An 18,759-nucleotide genomic window follows, 5' to 3' on the forward strand; every position below is an offset into this window, starting at 1 on the left:
TTTTTATAAAATATGAGGTGTAAAAAAACCACACACTTTGACCCCCAAAATCTGTTACACATCTACAACCACCAAACACCACCCATGCTAAATAGTTTCTACATTTTGTCCTGAGTTTAGAAATACCCAATGTTAACATGTTTCTTGCAAGTTATAGGGCAATAATTGCAAGTATCACTACGTAGTAACACGACGACACTGATACCTGTCGTAAAAAAAACCCCAGAATTTATGCTTACCCGATAAATTACTTTCTCCAACGGTGTGTCCGGTCCACGGCGTCATCCTTACTTGTGGGATATTCTCTTCCCCAACAGGAAATGGCAAAGAGCCCAGCAAAGCTGGTCACATGATCCCTCCTAGGCTCCGCCTACCCCAGTCATTCGACCGACGTACAGGAGGAAATATGCATAGGAGAAACCATAGGATACCGTGGTGACTGTAGTTAGAGAAAATAATTAATCAGACCTGATTAAAAAAACCAGGGCGGGCCGTGGACCGGACACACCGTTGGAGAAAGTAATTTATCAGGTAAGCATAAATTCTGTTTTCTCCAACATAGGTGTGTCCGGTCCACGGCGTCATCCTTACTTGTGGGAACCAATACCAAAGCTTTAGGACACGGATGAAGGGAGGGAGCAAATCAGGTCACCTAAATGGAAGGCACCACGGCTTGCAAAACCTTTCTCCCAAAAATAGCCTCCGAAGAAGCAAAAGTATCAAATTTGTAAAATTTGGCAAAAGTGTGCAGTGAAGACCAAGTCGCTGCCTTACATATCTGGTCAACAGAAGCCTCGTTCTTGAAGGCCCATGTGGAAGCCACAGCCCTAGTGGAGTGAGCTGTGATTCTTTCAGGAGGCTGCCGTCCGGCAGTCTCATAAGCCAATCGGATAATGCTTTTAAGCCAAAAAGACAGAGAGGTAGAAGTTGCTTTTTGACCTCTCCTTTTACCAGAATAAACAACAAAGAAGATGTTTGTCTGAAATCTTTAGTAGCCTCTAAATAGAATTTTTGAGCACGGACTACGTCCAGATTGTGTAACAAACGTTCCTTCTTTGAAACTGGATTCGGACACAAAGAAGGTACAACTATCTCCTGGTTAATATTTTTGTTGGAAACAACTTTCGGAAGAAAACCAGGCTTAGTACGCAAAACCACCTTATCTGCATGGAACACCAGATAGGGCGGAGAACACTGCAGAGCAGATAACTCTGAAACTCTTCTAGCAGAAGAAATTGCAGCCAAAAACAAAACTTTCCAAGATAATAACTTAATATCTACGGAATGTAAGGGTTCAAACGGAACCCCTTGAAGAACTAGATTTAGACTCCAGGGAGGAGTCAAAGGTCTGTAAACAGGCTTGATTCTAACCAGAGCCTGAACAAACGCTTGAACGTCTGGCACAGCTGCCAGCCTTTTGTGAAGTAGAACAGATAAAGCAGAGATCTGTCCCTTCAGAGAACTCTTAACCATCTCCGTGGAGATGTTGCCGGTGCAACGGCAAAGAGAATGACTGGGGTAGGCGGAGCCTAGGAGGGATCATGTGACCAGCTTTGCTGGGCTCTTTGCCATTTCCTGTTGGGGAAGAGAATATCCCACAAGGATGACGCCGTGGACCGGACACACCTATGTTGGAGAAAAAGTGGTGATTTTTTTGTTGTTGACAAAATAGCAATTTAAGAATACATTTACTGAGAATGTTAAGGGTTACTGACAAATAACACCCCAATATGTGTTCAGCATCTGTCATCATGCACCCATGTCCTATTTGGGACATTTCTGAAGCCGGCCAATGTAATTTACCCCCATCAAACCATCTATTTTTGAAAAGTAGACACCCTAGGGTATTTGAAATGCTGGTATTTTAAAACGTTCCATGTACTAATTCAACCACCAGTCTTTGTCAAACTTTTGGGTAGTCATTTTTTTGTGTCATTTTTCATACACATTGTACTTTGGGCATGGATCCTCAATCACTGTTAAGGGTTACTGACAAAAAACACCTGAATATGTGGTTCAACATCTCCTGAGTACAATGATACCACCTATGCATAGATTTGTTGGGTTGTTTGGAGTTTACAATGCCAAAATTCTGACATGTGAGTGATTTTTCAAGTTTAACATATCTTCTTTGACTATCTTCTTTTGGGGGGCCTTTTTACATACCTCAAAATTTGCTCGCCATGAACATGCATATATTTCAGAAGTTGAGACACCAAGGTATTGTATATGGGTGTTGATGCCTTTGATGAAACTGTTTTAGCCAAAATAAAATTGGAGAAAGCGTTTGGTGGTATTTTTTCATTTTTACACACACATTGCTTTTTGACTATGATTTAGGAGAGTCTGTTGTAAGTTATTGCAAAAAAACACTCCAGATTGTTTTCTGCAAAGTCCCTTGAGTACACCTATGCCTCCCGATGAATAGGTTTGACAGGGGTTTTGGTAAAATACAGCACCAATTTTAGAACGTATAAAAAATAGTATAATGTAAAAATCTGGCACAGTAAAAGTTAAAAAAAAAAAAAAAACACAACTCTAACAGTGAACATAACCAAAAAAAGCAATTTATTTTTTTTATTTTTTTTAAATGGTCCATTGTATGATACCGCTTGAAGCAGTCCCCAATGCAGAGTCCAGGCTGTCCAGGTCAATCAGAACAGTAATATATGGTGTCCTTTCACTGCCCCTCTTGGTACAGACTCTGCATTTTTTTTTTTAAGGTTTCTTCTTTGCGGCAGTAGGGGTATTTAAAAAATAAAATGGGTAGCCTCAACTCTCTCCCCCATCATCGCCTGGGGAGCAGGTGCATCTTGGTACAAAATCCCCAAAATGATCTGGAGTGTGGGTTGCAATCTGAATTAAAGGGACAGTCAAGTCCAAAAAAAACAAAAAACTTTCATGATTTAAATAGGGCATGTAATTTTAAACAACTTTCCAATTTACTTTTATTACCAATTTTGCTTTGTTCTCTGAAAGCATTCAACAGTTTTTCACAACTAGAGGGCGTTAGTTCATGTGTTTCACATAGATAACATTGAGCTCAGGCACTTGAAGCTCCTAGGAGTCAGCACTTATTGGCTAAAAATGCAAGTCTATCAAAAGAACTGAAATAAGGGAGCAGTTTGCAGAGGCTTAGATACAAGGTAATCACAGATGAAAAAAGTATATTAATATAACTGTTGGTTATGGAAAACTGGGGAATGGGTAATGAAGGGATTATCTAGCTTTTTAAACAACAAAAATTATGGTGTTTACTGTCCCTTTAAGTAAATTGCAACCTTTTTGTACCAGGTCCTTGTCTTCCACATAATTAGGTAGGGCTGCAGCAGCTGATCTGCCTGATCAACCCCATCCATATGCCGGTTATAATCCTTGATGCACACTGGCTTCATTATGCTCTCAGCTCTGCCATGTACAGAGACCTCCACAGTCCTCTCTGTGTGAATGGTGGTAAGAAGGTGTACATCCTTCTTGTCTCTGTACTTAGCTCTGCGCCAAGAGGAGCTGTTGGCAGTTGAGGTCTCCCCCCTTCGTAACCGGGTGCGTGCAAGTTGCCCTGGGAAAACCTGCACGATTCTTTTTAATTGTACTGCAAGCTACTGTATCAAAGCAATACAGTAGCTGGAACAAAAGGACACTTGAATAGAAATGATCTAAATACAAGTGGTAACCTTTGTTCATCAGGGGTAATATCAAGTCCCAGACAATCTTTCCAGTGGTTCCCATATGTTCTGGGCAATCTGGAGGGTCAAGGTGGCTATCCTTTCCCTCATACACTCGGAAAAGCCTGAGTATACCCAGTCTCGCTCTCACAGAGCTTATACACCTTAACCCCATACCTTCAGCACTTGGAAGAAATATACTGCTTGAATCCCAGCCTTCCCTTATACTTCATAAGGGATTTATCCACGCATATATTCCTTCCAGGTGTATAAGCCACTGCAAACCTTGCAGCAAAGTGGGTAATCAGGGGGCGGATTTTATACAGCCCGACAAATTGTGGATGCTCCCTAGGGGGTCACAGGCTGTTGTCGCTGAAGTGCATGAAACATAGAATCATTTCATACCTCTTCCTCAACACTCTGCAAAAATGGGGGTAGAGCAGATGGGGCTACTGCTCCAGTAGGAGTGAATGGAAAGTTTATTTATAATGCCCATCAGCATAGTCTATGGCCAGAATTCTTTAAATTTTGGCACATTGATGGGGGCCCATTGCTGCTTTGCCAAATATGTTTCAGGCTTTGCAGCACAGAACTGATGGGCATATAAATTAGTTTGGGCGACAATGTTCCCCAATACATCATCGCTCAGAAACACCTCCAGAAACTGTTGAGGGCTAAATCCGGCAACATCCATAATTAATTGATTTCTATTTTGTTAAAGGGAAATTTACTCCAAGTCAACCTCCCTTATTACTTATGTGTTTCACAGAAAAAGCCCTTACTTTATACAGCGTGGCTGATTTACATATTGACCATTAGTTCAGATACAGTAACATAGTTCTAAATCCCACCGTTTTTTATTTTTATTACACATGTTTAAATCTTTAAAAAGGCACATTTTTTAGAGCTTTCCTAGCTGTCAAAGGGGATAATTGCCTACTGCAGCCTTGACTTTTTCAGCCAAAATGTAAAATGTGGCAAAAAAAAAAAAAAAACCTATGCATGTTTTTTAGAATGAAATCTGGGTCTAGGAATCTAAAAAAACATTATATGCAAACTGAATGAGGTAACCTAGATACACAAAAGTACTCCTTTTGAGTAAGTATTCTATATTACATAGGTCTCACAGTGTAAATAAGAATGAGCAGTATAGACTTTAGGATTTCCGGTGGGAGGAGCGTGAAGCAACTACACGCACTCTGTAAGCTACAGAGAGGAGAGCCTGTTTTTTCACACACCCCACAAGCTAATCTATTGCCCGGGAGCGAACACCCGGCTTGGGGAGGAAAAAGACTATTGCAGCCTGAGCCGGAAGTCCTGTGTGCCTGCAGAGGCCGGATGGCACTGACCACAAGCGCATGCAGCATTTCTAGAGCTGGGTGGTGGCTCAATCTGCGGGATTGTGTCGAGACAACTGACGTGAGAGGTCGGTCTGGATCTACCACAGTACTAGTAGTAGTAGTAGTAGTGAGACGGAGTGACGCTTGAGGCACCGGGTATACACAGCAAGCAAAGATATACAGAGGAACTTGCAGGAAACGGCTAACTTTTTTCCCGGTAAGAACGAGAGGTGTCACGTCTGGAACCGGGAAAGGAAGACACCGCTGAAGTACCCTGGAATAGGTGCCCAAGCCATCAAGGAAATTGCAAGGAAACAGCAAGTATCATATGTGAATATTTTATGTATGAATCACCACCCATGTTGCATGCGCCTGGTGTGGAATGGTTTATGTTTGATATTGTAACACTGTTATTCAGTAAAAAGAGTGTATTCACTGAGCAAAACAAAGGCATAACAAAGGCATAACCCTATACCGGTGAATAATTATTGGAAAAAAACGTTCTTCAATAACTTTTATTTGAAGAACACAATCTTGTGGAATAAGCTGGGATTCGGATTTACAAAAGCTGTGGCGGAAGGACTCTGCTGAATATATTTTGGGCACAGAGATGGAGGCTTGAAGTGTCTGCACCTCCCTTGAAGTAGTAATGAAGGACTCCCACAGTAAATCTAAATTTCCCCTTACCTAGATGTAAAGAGTAAGGAAGTGACGAAAACAGCATTACACAGTATAACCAGCACATCATAGACCCGGTTTAGAAGACCCTCATATTGCACGAAGAGACTGCCTTTTCTTTTTCTCTTTCTTTCCTGGGTTGGGCATTACTGAATTGGCGGAAGGGGTCAAGCTGGACTTTGGGGAGATTTAAAGAAACACCTGTGACAAGGGCTAAGTACGTACTACACGAAGAAACAGACTATTTGTTGAAATTGTTTTTTTCTTTGAACATAAAAGATAGGGGACTAAAACAAGAAAAGCTCTTTGGATCTAAAATGAAGCTATAATTAATAGATAACCTGCCTGGTATTTAATTGGGTATTTAATTGCAACTGTAAGAATACTAAAAAATCTATATAAGTAAATATTGAGCCAAGCAGTGGTAGATGTCTTTTGGAGAACCTAATATCTATTCCTAGCTGAAAGTATGTTTTTTTTTCTCCCAGTACGAGAACAGGTGGGGCTGCATCTGTAAAAAAACTGAGCCAAACAGTCTGGGCAGCAGGCCCAAAAATCTGGTCACTATGTAATATATACGGACCTAATAAACTGGACCTAGATTTTTGGTATGAATTGAAGGTTAAATTAGCCCCATATCTAGGCCAGAACTTAATACTGATGGGGGATTTTAATATGGCAATGCACTCAGAATTGGATAATTTTCAGGAAAAGCACTCTGCTAGACAGCAAAGAGAGGCAAAATGTTTGAGGGAATTAAGTAAGGTACTAAGACTAAAGGATATATGGCGACTACAGCACCCCGACACACGCAACTACTCATGTGAATCAAGGGCCTATAAAAAGATTTTCGAGGAAAGATATAGGTTTTTAATAGAAGACACACTTTTAAGTTTGGATATGGAGTCTCAAATAGAGGATATCATAACTTCAGATCATGCAATAATTAGCCTAAAAGTCAAGTTCAATAGCAAAGGAGAGCACAGTATAAATACTTTGTTTCCCTAAGTTTATGTACAACAATATTCGATTTAGTAACTGGCTCAGGGAGAGATGGCAAGATTACTGTAAGTTAAATGAGGAATATTTGCATAAACCTGAGATTTTTTGGGAAGCTTGAAAAGCGGTTATAAGAGGGGAAATAAAAGCATATTAATTATCAGAGTATTTTGAGTGTACAGAAAATGATCTGATGGTTGATGTATTTTACTTGTGCATACATAGAGTAGGGTAAAGTTATTAAAATCTTTGTGAGGTCTCGAGTAATGTTTAGATAATAAAATCTTCCTGTGCATAAGGTAAGTTTAGGGACTGTAAAATTTGTTTCCCCTTAATGTGGTTACAATGACTTGTTATACCAGTTGCAGCGTTTAAAATATATCAGTGTTCCTTTAGCTATATGAAACAGTTCTCTGCTAATCGAAGCCAAAATTTAATCAAATGGGCTAATCTTCCAGAGAGAGAAGACCTAATTTCCTTATCTCTCTATACACAGTGAGCCTGATACTTAGAGAGCACAATTGAAACATGAACATTTTATTCTCTCTGTCCCACCACACTTATTGAGATTCCTGAAAACAGACACACACAAGTGGATATCCCTGCATTACGTACCTTTTTCTTTCAATTCATGTGGTTTTTCCCACGTTGACTCTAAAGTCCTATTATTGTAATAATAGGTTTTGCCATCTGTAGTTTTATATTCTGACCATTCAGCCATTATCGTTGCTCCTGCCAAGGTTGCAGGAGAAGCAGCAAGAGCTACTTGTGGATGGATCAAGGGTACAATGGGAGGAGCTAATCCAGGCAACACACCTGTAGACATTTTAACAGGTAAATGAGTTACTTTAACAGATAACAAATACAATTACCCATTGCACTCATCACAACATATAAATGTAAACACTGTGTCTATAAATAGAAATCAGTGGAAAAATATTTTCCAATTATCTTTTTTTATTTACAGAAAACACAATGGCTAATTAAATCAAAAGTATATCAAAACATGATGCGGTTATTGATGACACATAGGGGCAATAAATAAATGTGGCTATTAAAGCGATAGTAAATCCTAGGACCATGTCTAAAAAATAAATAGTACTTTCAGTGATCACTTTGTAAAAGTGTGTTCTTAAGTTACCCTCTGCCTCGCTAAATTCATCAGCTCTGGCTGCCCACTGCGCTCTTTTTTCAAGAGGTTTTCACCTCTAAACCAATAGCAGTGCTAGCCGTACGGCAATGTTCTTCTGTTTGCAACCACGGCTATTGGTTTAGCGGTGGAAGTCACCTCAGTGTGGGGGGGGGGGAGCACAGCGCCTAGGGTGTCCAGAGCCACTGAGTTTAGAAAAGAGGCCTTGGCACAGAAAGTTTAAGTTAAGCACCTTTTTTTTTTTTTTACAAAGTGATCACTGAAAGATATAAATTTTAGTAATGGTAAATCCTAGTATTTTTGAAACGCTAGGATTTACCATCAATTTAAAAGGGACATGAAACCCAAAATTTTTCTTTCATGATTCAGATAGAGAATATAATTTCAGACAACTTTCCCATTTACTTCTATTATTTAATTTGCTTCTTTCTCTTGTTATCCTTTTCTGAAATGTTTATCTAGGAACGTTCATGTGCAGCAGAGAACCTAGGATCTAGCAGTTGATTGGTGGCTGCATATATAAACTGATTGTCATTGGATCACCCATGTGTTCAGTTAGAAACAAGTAATGCACGGCTGCTCCTTCAACAAATGATACCAAGAGAATAAAACAGATTAGATAATGGAAGTAAATTAGAAAGTTGTTTAAAATTGTATTCTTTATCTGAATCATGAAATAATTATTTTGGGTTTCATGTCCCTTTAAGGTTATGAAAAATTTATATCCAGATTTAACAATTCACAATACCAGCAATACATGTATTACTTAGTATTTAGCTTATCAGAATTTACACAACCATTTTTTGTTGCAATTTCAAATGTATAAAGGAAGTTCATCTAGTGTACCATGAATGTTTATTGAATATAGAAATATAAACTTGGTTTTACATTAAATCAACAATCTTTAGAAGTTAAAAAGTCACAATCATTTCAGCAAGACAAGTTCTGGTTTACATATCTGAAGAGATACATAAAATGTTAAGTGATTGTAAAGTTTAAGGAATTAGTGCCCAGTATCTGTTAAGTTTAATAAATTAAAGTGCTTCTATTTTTAAGAGTATTTTTAAACACTTTTTCTCTTGTAAGGTGTATCCAGTCCACGGGTTTATCCATTACTTGTGGGATATTCTCCTTCCCAACAGGAAGTTGCAAGAGGACACCCACAGCAGAGCTGTCTATATAGCTCCTCCCCTAACTGCCACTCCCAGTCATTCTCTTGCAACTCTCGACAAGATAGGAAGTATCAAGAGATATGTGGTGACTTAGTGTAGTTTTTTACCTTCAATCAAGAGTTTGTTATTTTTAAACAGTACGGGCGTCGTACTGTTTACTCGCAGACAGAAATTAGAAGAAGAATCTGCCTGGAGGTTGATGATCTTAGCGGTTTGTAACTAAGGTCCATTGCTGTTCTCACACAACTGAAGAGTATGGGAAAGACTTCAGTTGGGGGAACGGTTTGCAGATTACCTGCCTTGAGGTATGTTCAGTATATTTATTTCTAGAGAGATGATAAGATCTAGAAAATGCTTACAGAGCCTTGTATAATTGAGGTAAGCCTGATGCAGTGATTTAACAACAACTGGGATCATGCTTACAAAAAAAGGTAATATTCACGTTAATACTCATATTTCTTAGTGACAAAACGTTTACATGTTATATAGAAAGAACGTTTTTTCTCTGAGGGTGATAAATCGTTTTTTGGGGCCTAGTTTCCACATGGCTAGTCAGATACTCCTAGGAGTATTTTCTTAAGGCCCTCTGACATTGAGTGCATGGTGGGAGGGGCCTATTTTTGCGCTCTAGATGCGCAGTTCTTATCCAGACAGACATCCAGCTTCCCTAAAGGAGTCCTCTAGCAATCTGAGGACCACTATAGAGGGCTTATTTCTTCCCTAAATCGTATTTGAGGGCAGGTAGGAGCCACAGCAGAGCTGTGGCAAGGTGTTTAACTGTTTATTAACGTTTTAACGTTTTTCAAATCCGTTTTGGGGCCTAAAGGGTTAATCATCCATTTGCAAGTGGGTGCAATGCTGCTTTAGTCCCTTATACACACTGTAAAAAATTCGAAGAGTTTACTACTTTTTAACACTGTTTTGCAGTTTGTGAGATAGTTTTTTTCTCTTAAAGGCACAGTACCGTTTTTGTTTAATTGCTGTTTCACATTTATTAAAGTGTTTTCCAAGCTTGCTGGTCTCATTACTAGTCTGTTCAACATGTCTGACAGAGGAAACTCCTTGTTCAATATGTTTAGAAGCCATTGTGGAACCCCCTCTTAGAATGTGTACCAAATGTACTGAAATTTATATAAATTATAAAGACCATATTATGGCATTTAAAGATTTATCACCAGAGGTTTCTCAGACTGACAAAAGGGAGGTTATGCCATCTAGCTCTCCCCACGTGTCAGAACCTATAACTCCCGCTCAAGTGACGCCAAGTACATCTAGCGTGTCCAATGCGTTTACCCTACAAGACATGGCGGCAGTTATAACTAATACCCTCACAGAGGTATTGTCCAATCTGCCAGGGTTACAGGGAAAGCGAGACAGCTCTGGGGCTAGAACAAATACAGAGCTTTCTGACGCTTTAGTAGCTATGTCCGATATACCCTCACAATGCCCTGAAGCCGTGGCAAGGGAATTGCTATCTGAGGGTGAGATTTCAGATTCAGGGAAGACGTTACTTCAGTCCGATTCTGAAATGACAGCCTTTAAATTTAAGCTTAAACACCTCCGCTTATTGCTCAGGGAGGTTTTAGCGACTCTGGATGACTGTGACCCCATTGTAGTTCCAGAGAAATTGTGTAAAATGGACAAATACTTTGCAGTGCCTGTTTACACTGATGTCTTTCCAGTCCCTAAGAGGTTTTCGGAAATTATTACTAAGGAATGGGATAGACCAGGTGTTCCGTTCTCTCCCCCTCCTGCTTTTAAAAAGTTGTTTCCCATAGATGTCGCTATACGGGATTCGTGGCAGACAGTCCCTAAGGTTGGAGGGTGCTGTTTCTACCCTAGTTAAGCGTACAACAATCCCCGTCGAGGACAGTTGTGCTTTCTTAGATCCTATGGATAAAAAATTGGAGGGTTTCCTTAAGAAAATTTTTATCCATCAAGGTTTTATTCTCCAGCCTCTTGCATGCATTGCCCCAGTTACTGCTGCAGCGGCTTTTTGGTTCGAGTCTCTTGAGGAGGCTCTACAGGTGGAGACCCCGTTAGATGATATTTTAGACAGGATTAAAGCTCTCAAGTTAGCCAATTCCTTTATTTCTGACGCCGTTTTTCATTTAACCAAACTAACTGCTAAGAATTCAGGTTTTGCCATTCTGGCGCGCAGGGCGCTATGGCTCAAGTCCTGGTCAGCAGAAGTTACTTCAAAGTCTAAGCTACTTAACATTCCCTTCAAAGGATAGACCCTTTTCGGGTCGGGCCTGAAGGAGATCATTTCTGATATTACTGGAGGAAAAAGTCACGCCCTTCCTCAGGATAGGTCCAATAAATTAAGGACCAAACAGAATAGTTTTTGTTCATTTCGAAACTTCAAAAGTGGCGCAGCTTCAGCTTCCTCTTCTGGTTCGAGTCTCTTGAGGAGGCTCTACAGGTGGAGACCCCGTTAGATGATATTTTAGACAGGATTAAAGCTCTCAAGTTAGCTAATTCCTTTATTTCTGGCGCCGTTTTTCATTTAACCAAACTAACTGCTAAGAATTCAGGTTTTGCCATTCTGGCGCGCAGGGCGCTATGGCTTAAGTCCTGGTCAGCAGAAGTTACTTCAAAGTCTAAGCTACTTAACATTCCCTTCAAAGGATAGACCCTTTTCGGGTCGGGCCTGAAGGAGATCATTTCTGATATTACTGGAGGAAAAAGTCACGCCCTTCCTCAGGATAGGTTCAATAAATTAAGGACCAAACAGAATAGTTTTCGTTCATTTCGAAACTTCAAAAGTGGCGCAGCTTCAGCTTCCTCTAATGCAAAACAAGAGGGAAATTTCGCCCAGTCCAAACCAGTCTGGAGACCGAACTAGGCTTGAAACAAGGGGAAGCAGGCCAAAAAACCTGCTGCCGCCTCTAATACAGCATGAAGGAGTAGCCCCTGATCCGGGACCGGATCTAGAAGGGGGCAGACTTCTCTCTTCGCCCAGGCTTGGGCAAGAGACGTCCAGGATCCCTGGGCATTAGAGATTGTTTCCAAGGGATATCTTCTGGACTTCAAAGCTTCATCTCCAAAGGGGAGATTTCATCTCTCACAATTATCTGTAAACCAGATAAAGAGAGAGGCATTCTTACGTTGTGTTAAAGACCTACACTGGTTATGGGAGTGATCCACCCAGTTCCAAGGGAGGAACAGGGGCAGGGCTTCTATTCAAATCTGTTTATAGTTCCCAAAAAAGAGAGAACCATCCTCCCTATGATCCAGGAGGGTCAATATATGACTACTGTCGACTTAAAGGATGCTTATCTCCACATTCCGATTCACAGAAATCATCATCAGTTCCTCAGGTTCGCCTTCTTAGACAGCCAGTTGGTGGCTCTTCCCTTCGGGTTAGCCACGGCACCAAGAATCTTTATGAAGGTTCTAGGGTCTCTACTGGCGATTCTAAGGCCACGGGGCATAGCGGTGGCTCCTTACCTAGATGACCTTCTGATACAGGCGTCGACTTTTCAAATTGCCAAGTCCCATAAGAACATTGTTCTGGCCTTTCTGAGGTCTCACGGGTGGAAGGTGAACGAAGAAAAGAGTTCTCTCTCCCCTCTCACAAGAGTTTCGTTCCTAGAAACACTGATAGATTCAGTAGAAATGAAAATTTTTCTGACAGAGGTCAGGTTATCAACGCTTCTAACTTCCTGCCTTGCTCTTCATTCCATTTCTCGGCCGTCAGTGGCTCAGTGTATGGAAGTAATCGGCCTAATGGTAGCGGCAATGGACATAGTTCCGTTTGCCCGCCTACATCTCAGACCACTGCAACTTTGCATGCTCAATCAGTGGAATGGGGACTACACAGATTTGTCCCCTCTGCTAAATCTGGATCAAGAGACCAGGGATTCTCTTCTCTGGTAGGTTATCTTAGGTACATCTGTCCAGGGGAATGATTTTCCGCAGGTCAGAGTGGACCATAGTGATGACAGATGCCAGCCTTCTAGGCTGGGGCGCAGTCTGGAACTCCCTGAAGGCTCAGGGTTCGTGGACTCAGGAAGAAGCCCTCCTTCCGATAAACATTCTGGAACTGAGAGCAATATTCAATGCTCTTCAGGCTTGGCCTCAACTAGCTGCGGTCAGGTTCATCAGATTTCAGTCGGACAATATCACTGTAGCCTATATCAACCATCAGGGGGGAACAAGAAGCCCCCTGGCAATGTTGGAGGTTTCAAAGTTAATTCTATGGGCAGAGATTCACTCTTTGTTTTGGGGTGTGTGTGTGGCGTGTACTATTATCAAACCTTTACAGCTCACAATGCTACCCCAATTCTGATATTCTCCCAATATCAGGGTTATGCAAGGTGTGTGTGTGTGGGGGGTGTGGGGAGCGCAAATAGTTCTAGCTGTGAGTAGGACTAATTTTGTGATAATTGTATATATTATCTATTCATGTGTATTCACAATTGTTCCTCGTGTCTACCTATCACCTAGTGATTGAAAATTGTCAACAATATTATTTTATACTATATTAATATTTTCTAGTGATAACCTTATTGGTTTCAAACAGTGCTAATAGTGCATATATTGTGTTTACAGTATATACCTTTAAGAATCTAATGTCGTTTTGTGCCTTTAAATCAATGTGCCTTTAATATTTAGTATCGTATTGTGCCTTTAAATCCCTTTATTAGACGTAAAATGAATTGAATGCTCCTCTGTATTTTCTCATACCAAACTGATATATCAAACTAATATATTCTAATGACACCAAACTAGTATATATTCAAAATATTTTTATATGAAATTTACGTTATATATGCGAATACAAATAAAAGTTATACAGATAAAATGTTGCTAAAATAAAATCAGAATGGTTCCGTTAGCCACCTATTGTTGGCATATACATATAATAAAAACACGTTGTGTAAAAGTACGTTTTTACATAAAAAGGCTACTAGAGTGTGATTGGTGATGTGGTATCAAATACTCCAGTGCACACTCTCCTTGTGTGTCTTAACTTGACTCTTGGATTATGTATACATTTGTTGCAAAAAAATATATAGTGAAGTTGTGGCCACAACTGAGTTCTTTAAATTTATCTTCCGTGTCTCCAAATCTGGACAATGTAGTGTTGCACTCCCCCTAACCGGACCTCTGATCGTATCTTACCTCGTTTTCTTTGGGGTCTTGGGAAGCTGCTCGCTCGATGTTATACCTTAATGGAGGATCAGCGTCTCTCCGTTTGAAGTTCCCGGCGGCTTGCTTCCTCTCCCTGATTCCAAGGAGATACACTCCCCCCACGATCCGGTTACCTGATTGGCCTCCAACGGAACACGTGAGACATACGACGTCAGGGAGAGGAAGCAAGCCGCCGGGAACTTCAAACAGAGAGACGCTGATCCTCCATTAAGGTATAACATCGGGCGATGTTTAAAGAACTCAGTTGTGGCCACAACTTCACTATATATATTTTTTTGCAACAAATGTATACATAATCCAAGAGTCAAGTTAAGACACACAAGGAGAGTGTGCACTGGAGTATTTGATACCACATCACCAATCACACTCTAGTAGCCTTTTTATGTAAAAACGTACTTTTACACAACGTGTTTTTATTATATGTATATGCCAACAATAGGTGGCCAACGGAACCATTCTGATTTTATTTTAGCAACATTTTATCTGTATAACTTATTTGTATTCGCATATATAACGTAAATTTCATATAAAAATATTTTGAATATATACTAGTTTGGTGTCATTAGAATATATTAGTTTGATATATCAGTTTGGTATGAGAAAATACAGAGGAGCATTCAATTCATTTTACGTCTAATAAAGGGATTTAAAGGCACAATACGATACTAAATTTTAAAGGCACATTGATTTAAAGGCACAAAACGACATTAGATTCTTAAAGGTATATACTGTAAACACAATATATGCACTATTAGCACTGTTTGAAACCAATAAGGTTATCACTAGAAAATATTAATATAGTATAAAATAATATTGTTGACAATTTTCAATCACTAGGTGATAGGTAGACACGAGGAACAATTGTGAATACACATGAATAATAGATAATATATACAATTATCACAAAATTAGTCCTACTCACAGCTATTAGCGCTCCACACACCCACCAGAGATTCACTCTTGCTATCTCTCAGCTATCCATATCCCAGGAGTAGAGAACTGGGAGGCGTATTTTCTAAGTCAGCAGACTTTTCATCCGGGGGGAGTGGAAGCTCCATCCGGAGGTATTTGCCCAGCTGATTCAACTATGGGACAAACCAGAACTGGATCTGATGGCGTTTCGTCAGAACGCCAAGCTTCCTTGGTACGGGTCCAGGTCAAGGGATCCCCAGGCAGCGCTGATAGATGCTCTAGCAGTGCCCTGGTCCTTCAGTCTGGCTTATGTGTTCCCACCATTTCCTCTCCTCCCTCATCTGATTGCCAAGATCAAGCAGGAGAGAGCTTCTGTGATTTTGATAGCACCTGCGTGGCCACGGAGGACTTGGTATGCAGATCTGGTGGACATGTCATCCCTTCCACCATGGACTCTGCCGTTGAGGCAGGACCTTCTACTCCAAGGTCCATTCAAACATCCAAATCTAATTTCTCTGCGGCTGACTGCTTGGAGATTGAACGCTTGATTTTATCAAAACGTGGTTTCTCCGAGTCGGTCATTGATGCCTTAATTCAGGCTCGAAAGCCTGTCACCAGGAAAATCTATCATAAGATATGGTGTAAATATCTTCACTGGTGTGAATCCAAGGGTTACTCATGGAGTAAAGTCAGGATTCCTAGGATATTATCCTTTCTCCAAGAAGGATTGGAGAAGGGATTGTCAGCTAGTTCCTTAAAGAGACAGATTTCTGCTCTGTCTATTCTTCTGCACAAGCGTCTGGCAGATGTTCCAGACGTTCAGGCGTTTTGTCAGGCTTTAGTTAAAATCAAGCCTGTGTTTAAACCTGTTGCTCCGCCATGGAGTTTAAATTTAGTTCTTTATCTTGGAAAGTTCTGTTTTTGGTAGCTATCTCTTCGGCTCGAAGAGTTTCAGAGTTATCTGCCTTACAGTGTGATTCCCCTTATCTGATCTTCCATGCAGATAAGGTAGTTTTGCGTACCAAACCTGGGTTTCTTCCTAAGGTGGTATCTAATAAGAATATCAATCAGGAGATTGTTGTTCCGTCACTGTGCCCTAATCCTTCTTCAAAGAAGGAACGTCTATTACACAATCTTGACGTGGTTCGTGCTTTAAAGATTAATTTACAAGCTACTAAGGATTTTCGTCAAACATCTGCATTGTTTTTTGTCTACTCTGGACAGAGGAGAGGCCTAAAGGCTTCGGCATCTTCTCTTTCTTTTTGGCTGAGAAGAATAATCCGTTTAGCTTATGAGACTGCTGGCCAGCAGCCTCCTGAAAGAATTACAGCTCATTCCACTAGAGCGGTAGCTTCCACATGGGCTTTTAAAAAAAATGAGGCCTCTGTTGAACAGATTTGTAAGGCGGCGACTTGGTCTTCGCTTCATATTTTTTCTAAATTCTACAAATTTGATACTTTTGCTTCCTCTGAGGCTATTTTTGGGAGAAAGGTCTTGCAGGCAGTGGTGCCTTACGTTTAAGTACCTGCCTTGTCCCTCCCTTCAGCCGTGTCTTAAAGCTTTGGTATTGGTATCCCACAAGTAATGGATGAACCCGTGGACGATACACCTTACAAGAGAAAACAAAATTTATGCTTACCTGATAAATTTTGCTTTCTCTTGTGGTGTATCCAGTCCACGGCCTGCCCTGTCACTTTAAGGCAGGTGTTTATTTTTAAACTACAGTCACCACTGCACCCTATAGTTTCTCCTTTTTTCTTGCTCGTCTTCAGTCGAATGACTGGGAGTGGCAGTTAGGGGAGGAGCTATATAGACAGCTCTGCTGTGGGTGTCCTCTTGCAACTTCCTGTTGGGAAGGAGAATATCCCACAAGTAATGGATGAACCCATGGACTGGATACACCACAAGAGAAAGAAATTTATCAGGTAAGCATAAATTATTATTTTATTTTTTTTAAATACCATTTTGTTATGGTAAACAGACCGCCGAACCTCCTCCTCTATTTTGCAGATCAGTGAAGAATCCGGCTTCCTCCAATCGAAGAGTGCTCCCAATGGCATCCAGCTAGTGGGGCACGCAACTATTGGAGGAAGCCGGATTCGTTATTGATATGCAAAATACAGAAGGAGATGTGGGCGGAGGATCGGCGGTCTGTTTGCCATAACAAAATGGTAAGTTTTTTAAAAGTGTGTTTGTAAATTTTAATGAATTAAAGTGCCTCTAATCACTGGGCACTAATTCCTTAAACTTTACAATCACTTCAAAATAGGATAGCTTACTGCAAAAAATAAAAGGCTGTACACAAAAAAGGTTACTTTTCATCACTGGGTCATGGCTTCAAGCCTTCTGAAATAAAACAAGCAATGTAATTTGAGAAGCACTGAAATGTGATAAGCTGTGGGAGTGCATCTTTTTTCCACTTGTTTGTTTTCTTTTTGAAACAATCACTGACAGCAAATTTACACACATCACATCATCCTGTGAAAAAGGAAAAAACAGGACTTTGCTATCGCTATTAAGTTAAAGTGATTGTAAAGTTTAATGAATAAGTGCCTGGTATCTAAAATTAATCTTAAAAACAAGAGCACTTTAATTCATTAAACTTTACAATGAAGCTTCATTTTTAAAATACTTACCTTTGCTTTATGGAAAACGATGACAAATCTGGCTTCCTCATAGATATGCTAACTACAGCAGGAGATGCAGGCAGAGTATCGCCAGTCTATGGTTTTCCATAAAGCAAAAGTTATTTTAAAAATGATGCGCCATTGTAAAGTTTAATGAATTAAAGTGATCCTGTTTTTAAGATTTTTAGATACCTGGCACTTACTCTTTACACTCACTTTAACAAAGAACTTGTCTTTGAAATATGACTGTGTCTGTTTAACTTTATTTATTAGCAAGGGCTGGTAAATATCACTAAAATTCTGTCAGGGAAAACTGTAAAATAATTAATTTTGAATAGACCACTTGAGAGCCAGTAATCCCATGCAGCTAATTGTAAAATATCTTACTGAATGCGCAATGTTTTGCATGGTATCCAAATGTAATTGTTTTTATTTTATTTTTTATTTTATTTTTTTAACTTAAATCAGATATAGATATTTTGTGGTTCATTCCTGACAAGATGGCAGTGGAAATATCAAGCCCTGCTTATAACATAAATAACACAAAAACACACAAGCATGCAAGTGAAGTCATTTTACTTTCAAATAGAAAAGTTGGGATAAACAAAATATTAACTATAAACATAAACAGAATATCTGAGATTGCTTTACTTATTTCAAATGTTGTCTACTGGTCTTTAAAACACAACATGGGATTTTTACATAAAAGCTTACATTTCAAATACAAAACAAGATAACCATTCACTACCATGCCAAAATGTCAAACAAAAACAAGCTAAAATGGTACTTTAAAAAAATTTTACCGGTTTTGGTGGTAGCGACTGTCTTTACATACGGGCAGCTGACTATTTGCATCATTGCTACACCTGTAAAATGGATATGCAAACATTTGAAAGCTGCCATCAGTTGGCTGCCACCTTGGGAGACTACTATGGTTTCTTTCAGTGACTACCTCTTAGATCTGAAGTGACAAGTAATATGTTTGCAGTAAAGCAGTTAGACCACTATAATGGTAAAACTGGGTAACACAGTATAGCATTTGTCTAATAGCCCATA

At 39.9% G+C, this 18,759-nt stretch overlaps 1 protein-coding gene across 3 annotated transcripts in view; it reads right to left on the bottom strand.

The window, feature by feature from the left end:
• TCERG1 (transcription elongation regulator 1) overlaps positions 1-18,759 on the bottom strand; it is a 178,723-nt gene that overhangs the window by 121,192 nt on the left and 38,772 nt on the right. For 2 of the 3 annotated variants that reach the window (XM_053717151.1, XM_053717149.1), the window contains exons 6-7: positions 18,507-18,569; positions 7,298-7,498 (exon numbers count right to left, since the gene is read on the bottom strand). In XM_053717151.1, coding sequence (XP_053573126.1) covers positions 7,298-7,498; positions 18,507-18,569 — 264 coding nt within the window. The remainder of the gene's footprint in view (positions 1-7,297; positions 7,499-18,506; positions 18,570-18,759) is intronic. The other variant, XM_053717150.1, reaches the window with a different exon arrangement.

This window comes from Bombina bombina, chromosome 6 (assembly GCF_027579735.1).
Source record: "Bombina bombina isolate aBomBom1 chromosome 6, aBomBom1.pri, whole genome shotgun sequence".
In the NCBI taxonomy this organism is placed as follows: domain Eukaryota; kingdom Metazoa; phylum Chordata; class Amphibia; order Anura; family Bombinatoridae; genus Bombina; species Bombina bombina.